Raw genomic sequence first — 6,775 nt, 5'->3', positions numbered from 1 at the left:
AAATCTAAATAATAAATAAATGAATGAATGAATGAATGAATGAATGAGTGATTGACTGTGAGCAGTGACTCCCGGTCCTTCCTAAACTGAGATTCTGATTACAAATCAGAACTGTAGCCTGGTTCTACAGAAGAGCAACAACCAGTTGAAAACTAATGCTTAAAGCTGGCAAGGGTATGGTGCCTATTAATACATATTGTCAACAATATATTATTTCTCAGGAAAAAATTCACCTGGCATTGAACACTATGTACACATCTATCAGGGCAAAGAAAAAGCATTTACTAAATTTGTGTACACAAAATTACCTACAGCTTCACTTCACTGCCACAGATTTAATACAAGTCTTGTTAAAAAGAAATAACCAGAAGGCATCTTTATAAATTTTTATTAATACAAAATTTCATTTAAAAAAACAAGTTATATACAATAACACATTGCTTGGCCAATATTATAAATAGGCTTTTATATACAAAGTTGAACAGAGAGCAAAAAGACCCAAATGGGAGCAGACTTTAAGGACAGACTTCTGCGGTGTTTATATTTTATTGTGCTATAGTAATCTTTTTCCACAGAGAGGGAGAGAGAGTGTGTGTGTGTGTTTGTGTGTGTGTGCTTTTTAACATTATGCATCCAGGTATGCAGTCAACAATAATGCATACAGGAAAGTAATAATTTGACAAAGCAAAATTGTTAAAATTTGATGTTACTATTCATTCATATTACAGAACTTTGTTTATAAGTAATCAGAAGAATAAAAAATGACAAAAGAACATTAGAAACATCATCAATATATTAAATAATTCAATTTAGAATATTCAGCATTCACAGATTTCCTCATGTGATACAAATATATATTCCTTAGTGTAAGTAAATAAAACTTACAACTCCTACAAAGCAGAATATAGGTCTATTGTTGTTTTTTTCATTTTGAAACAGAATGGTATGCATCAAAAATTAAAAAAAATCAATCCAGTGTTTTTAAATCATATCTAAGTTGAAGAGTTGATATACATTGTACACTATTTGAGGTCAAAGCAGTAATATAAAATAATAACACAACTGTGGAAGAAAGCTCCAATGCAAATAGTAAAATTAAACTCAAATAGGTTTAATACTGAGTATGTTTCATTTTTACTTTTTAATAAAGGACCATAAATAATTATTTAACCAGTTTTCTTCTAGCTGTTGACAACTAAGAGAAATTTGAATTTGTCATTTGAGTAAATTATTCATGAAGTAAAAGTTTATCATAGTTAACTATTCCAAATTTAAATTCTGTGGAAAGAGGTGGTGTATTTTGCTACATAAAAATGCACCATTGTATAAAAGGCATGGTAACCTTAAAAGGTTTTGAGGTAAGCAATCTACAGCATTTCAGTTTAGTAAAAGATATCCCAAGTAATCAGATATAACATATCCCACTAGAGTTGCATTTGCATTTTCCCTTGTGAAGCACAAAAATTATGAAATGTAGAACACCTGTTCATTATCAAGAATTCTTGAAGCAAACACTTGTAAAGATAGTTGCTTGATGAATAAGCTCTGATTAAATCCTTGATCGTCTGTATTTCTTTTACAGCTGAACTCTCAAATAGTTAATTTTCTTCACAGAAGCGAATTCATTTCAAGACATGAATGTCTATAATGTCCTGGCAGGAACTTTCAACTTGATATCCCAATCAGCTGTTAGTACTGTCAAGACAGAAATTAAGATTTATGACCATGATTAATGTAAAGAATTACTGCCAAGCTTTCAGGAGAAACTAATGCAGCTGTTTAGGAGACATAGCAAAAGGAATAATCACAAAGTCTACCTTTGTCAGAATAAGCAGATAAAATAAGATCTATTTTAAGCTCTATTCTGGGTTGAGCACTTCTATATAAACTAATTATAATTAGCATCAGAATGAACTTCAAGTAGCACATTAGCTTGAGTCTAAATTCTAAAGAGCATTAATTCAAATAAATTGTGTACTCCAGGAGAGAAACAGTTCTTACCTGCTGGCTGATAAGGTTTTTCTGCCTACATTTGGAGGTGTTGGCTCACTGTGAAAAAAGCTTTTTATCCACCAGCACTTTTCAAATATTTCAGGTAAGCCTATAAAGGGAAGATGCAAAATATTCATTGTATAATAAAGCTTCAAAGCAAAAAGATAAGTATTACTTTTAATAATGAAGCAGCAATATTGGAGTAAGATCAAGCTTAAATTTCACTGAAAGCATATAGAGATTAAGTGTACAATTAGAAGATAGTGAAATATTTTTTCATGCTTTTTCTGGAGAATAGTTAGGCACTTTAATAAAGATTTAATACCGTGGTGATTTTTTTCCTGGTCCGAGAATGGCGTGGGATCAGAATAGCAAGATGAACTGCTTGAAGAAACACTGGAATCAGAATTCAACCGTGCTATATGTGGAAAAATAGAAACATTACATTTTATTTCAGAAAATGGACAGCGTTTTGTGTTTACTATTAAAAAGTAAAGTAGTACATAGAAACATAGAAGACTGACGGCAGAAAAAGACCTCATGGTCCATCTAGTCTGCCCTTATACTATTTCCTGTATTTTATCTTACAATGGATCTATGTTTATCCCAGGCATGTTTCAATTCAGTTCCTGTGGATTTACCAACCACGTCTGCTGGAAGTTTGTTCCAAGGATCTACTACTCTTTCAGTAAAATAATATTTTTCACGTTGCTTTTGATCTTTCCCACAACTAACTTCAGATTGTGTCCCCTTGTTCTTGTGTTCACTTTCCTATTAAAAACACTTCCCTCCTGAACCTTATTTAACCCTTTAACATATTTAAATGTTTCGATCATGTCCCCACTTTTCCTTCTGTCCTCCAGACTATACAGATTGAGTTCATTAAGTCTTTCCTGATACGTTTTATGCTTAAGACCTTCCACCATTCTTGTAGTCCGTCTTTGGGCTACAGTATTTAGTTCTCCTTAAATCCCAGCATTATTCCTGATCAAAACCTAAAATACCTTTAATAACACAGATGATCAGATAACATGTTTACTGTGACCATTTTACCAATCAGATTATAATTCTTTCTGAAAAGAGGATAGCCATTTTATGTATGGAAGGCTAGATCATATAATTATGAACTAAGGATAAAAGGAGAATAATTCTTTCACTTTTCTTAAATATATATACTGCAAACCTGTAAGCTGTTGTTTTCAATTTTCCATAACTGGACAAATAAAGGTCAAGTAACCTAATCAACTTCAGGACAGGCAGATTGTTTGTCAATAACACATTCACTAGATGGAGTTAACACTATAACTATTTGTATTCCATTCTGATGTTTGCATATTGGCCTTTGTGGCCAATAGGGAGCTGATTTTTATTCATGAACATATAACATTAGTACCTTATCAATTAATAGTGCTCCGAGTCACTGACTTTCAAGTGCACAAATTTATCATTGTCTGTGATAAGACTGGATCACATCCAGAGACTGTACATCAAAGACATGAGATGGGTTGCAATAAGCAGAAAATTTAATTATTCACAAGTTGAATAAAGGAAGAGACTGAAGAAGCTCCTGGTTGCTGCTAGGCTAAAGAGGAAGATTAAGTATCAGACTCTATAGCAATATAAAGACTATACATAGCGTTCTCTTTTATACAGAAGGAAAGCAGTTTTAAGAGCATGCAAATATTGAGGACACAAAAATCACCCATGATTTCATGGGACAATACTCACTTCTGTAGTACTGATTCTTGGCTAAAAGGCAGCCAGCTGAAGGCACAGTTGCCATTGTTAGGTTGTTGCGGAGTAACAAACTGCCAGGGCACCCTGCAGGTTGAAATAAAATGGGAAAACTCTGTATTACTTTTCCAAGCCTATGCATAGAAAATCATATTGCCTATTTTGCATAACAATACTGACTGTATCTCTATAAGGCTGGGCTTTATAGAGGGAATATATTTAACATACCATATATTGAATTTATTTATTTGACTTATACCTTGGCTTGTTCATGCCCAAAGCCTTGAGATTTATTCTTCTTACACAAAAATAAACCCATCTATTATTTTTTCTACTTCCATATAAATGTAAAATGGGGACAGCACCTGGATCCCTTCTTGCTTTTTGATTACAATTCCCACAATCCCTTACCACTGACCCTGCTAGCTGCCCAATTTGTCTTGGCAGCAAATAAACATACTTACGATTGGAATTGGAAGAATTCTTTGAAGTTGCACAAAAGACACATGAATAGTTTACAGCAGTGTCTACAGACATTCTCAGTCATCCAGGTCACAGTTTGTCCCAAAAGTGCTTTTTCTTCTTCAGGAGGCAACTGGACTTTCATGTTTTTCTTTGAAGGTATTTTGCTTCTCATCCAAGAAGCTTCTTCGGCTCTCACCGGATGGTGGGGAATGGAAGGATTTATATGAAAGTCCAGTTGCCTCTTGCAAAAAGCATCTTTGGGACAATTTTCAGCAATTTGGCTGGGAAATTTGTGGAATTAAAAGTCCATGCATCTTAAAAGTTGCTGAAATTGAGGCGCACGGGTTTAGAGAATTGGTCTGTCTCAGTTAGTTCTTCTGCCTGTTCGACTGAAAGAGTCCACTAGCTTTCATCTCTTTTCCCAGGATCTGAAAATGCTCAGAAATGCAGACTTGAGACTATACTTCCAGAATACAAAATATGCCCCGTGTGCTGCTAACAGATTACCTCTTTGAACAAGCAGTGATTTCTTCACCAAGGGAGCGTTCTGTGTAGGTTTCATGTCTTATTCCTACCCATGTATTCAGGACATGTGCTTAAAATTCCTCAAAACCCTTAAGAAACGAACGGCTGCTTTTATAGCTTTCTCTTATAAGGAACCCCGTTTCGGATGAACTAGTCCCAACACGCAACTCTCGATCAGTCTCCGTGAAATCTCTGCAGAAAAACTTTTAGCAACCCCGTTGCTTTAAATTTATTTTTTATTTTTTAAAGGGATCGTATAAAGTGGCTTGCTGAAGTCGCCTCGAAAGAAAACTTTGAGGAAAGAATTTGTCCTAACTGGAAGTGTGGATTTGCATTCCTAGCATTCCAAGAAAAACAAACAGGAACGAGAGAAAAACAATAACCAGAAACTCTGGATTACCTGTTATCGTTTCACGCCGCTGTGTCCTGCAATCCCTTTTCACTTTTTTTCGGGCAGCCAGATCTTTCCAAAACCGCGCACGTCCCGGGAGAACAATACAGCTGGGTCGCAGAAACGTTAAAGGTAGCAAGAACGCAGCGAGTTTACCAAAGCACCGTTCACAAGCGCGCCCTTCACTTCCCACGCCTGACTCCAGGGCTGGCTTTATATAGACAAAGCGAGGGACATTTGGAAACTTGATCAGGCGTCTGGAAGGGGTGGGGTGAGCGATGTCTCCCCGTCTCTGGAAGTTTTTTCCTTTGGCTCAGTAGGGTAAAGTTTGCTCCCTTTTTTCCCTCCTCCCGCCCTGCCGGATTCAGTTGATTGTATGACGAAAAGGGCAACAACAACAACAAACACAGGCCACACCGTGGCCACGCGCTGGGCGATTGACTCGTTGGGGAAGAGCACCTGCCCTTCGGTCGGGAAAGGTTTGGCAATTTCGGGAGAACTGGCGAAACGACCAGCTTCCTGGATTGTTCATGTGTGGAGCGCGTTGATTTTGTGGATGGACTTTGATGGTTTAAACCCAGCGTTTCTCAATCTCAGCAACTTTAAAAATGTCTAGATTTGCTGCCTGGGGCATTCTGTACACATATGGCATATATACAGATAGGATTAAATAGTATATTTAGGATGTTCAGTAATAGTAAATATCTTGTATTTCTTTGAGGCGAGGAGAGGCCAGGCACTCTAACCCAAATCCTTGACATGAGTGATGTCAAGTTGGCCACCTTTAAGCCAGTCACATGATCTTTACTTTAAGCCCATCACATTATTATTGTTGTTATTATTATTATTTATTAGATTGGTATGCCGCCATTCCCACCTGGTCACATGGCCAGCAAGCCATTCTTACCCAGTCACATGGTTGACAAACCACTCCCACCTGGTCACATGACCATCAAGCCACACCTACAACATAAGCCACGCTCACAGTGTGATAGGAAAAAATTTTGTGGCCATTCACGGAGTCCATCTTTTAAAGTCACTGAGGTTGAGAAACATTGGTTTAGCTATTGCTTATTTGCTCTGATTTTCTGTAATCGGGGTTAGGTATCCTGTTTGCTCTGCACATTTTTGAATTTGAATGTATGCATATTTAAGCGATGATATCTCTCATGGATTGTCAATATCAATCAATGAAAAGGAAATAAAGATCTCTTTGGGGTTGTTATCTAATATTCAGCTGGCTTTTGTAGCCTCGGGAGAAGATTGTTGGTGTTCTAAGCCAGTGTTTCCCAACCTTGGCAACTTGAAGATATTTGGGCTTCAACTCCCAGAATTCCCCAGCCAGCAAATGCTGGCTGGGGAATTCTGGGAGTTGAAGTCCAAATTTCTTCAAGTTGCCAAGGTTGGGAAACACTGTTCTAAGCAACCCTTCTTGGATCAGGAGGCTCATCTCATAGTCACTCATGCCCTTGTATCACCTCTCGATTAGATTATTGAAACATGCTCTACATGGGGCTACCCCTGAAGAGTTTTCGGAGACTATAGTTGGTCCTGTTCCCAGACTGCTTCTTTGCCTCATCTTGCCAAACAAGTGTCTCCTCAAAATGGAGAAGGCCACACTGCGTCTTTAGTCTCAAAGCTGAACAATCAGAGGTCATGGTTTCCCAG

The 6,775-nt window shown here is 37.1% G+C and overlaps 1 protein-coding gene across 1 annotated transcript; it reads right to left on the bottom strand.

The window, feature by feature from the left end:
• Nucleotides 1-371: 371 nt before the first annotated feature.
• Nucleotides 372-5,464, bottom strand: PPDPFL (pancreatic progenitor cell differentiation and proliferation factor like). Its single transcript, XM_070747737.1, has 5 exons — nucleotides 5,117-5,464; nucleotides 3,721-3,813; nucleotides 2,318-2,410; nucleotides 2,002-2,101; nucleotides 372-1,695 (listed from the first exon to the last, which is right to left on the bottom strand). Exons 2-5 carry the CDS (start codon nucleotides 3,773-3,775, stop codon nucleotides 1,683-1,685), a joined length of 261 nt encoding a protein of 86 aa, XP_070603838.1. The 5' UTR covers nucleotides 3,776-3,813; nucleotides 5,117-5,464; the 3' UTR covers nucleotides 372-1,682.
• Between the last annotated feature and the right edge of the window lie 1,311 nt (nucleotides 5,465-6,775).

This window comes from Erythrolamprus reginae, chromosome 3 (assembly GCF_031021105.1).
Source record: "Erythrolamprus reginae isolate rEryReg1 chromosome 3, rEryReg1.hap1, whole genome shotgun sequence".
Lineage (NCBI taxonomy): Eukaryota > Metazoa > Chordata > Lepidosauria > Squamata > Dipsadidae > Erythrolamprus > Erythrolamprus reginae.
Note: the sequence above shows the minus strand (reverse complement) of the source record. Positions and strands in the feature narration are given on the sequence as shown.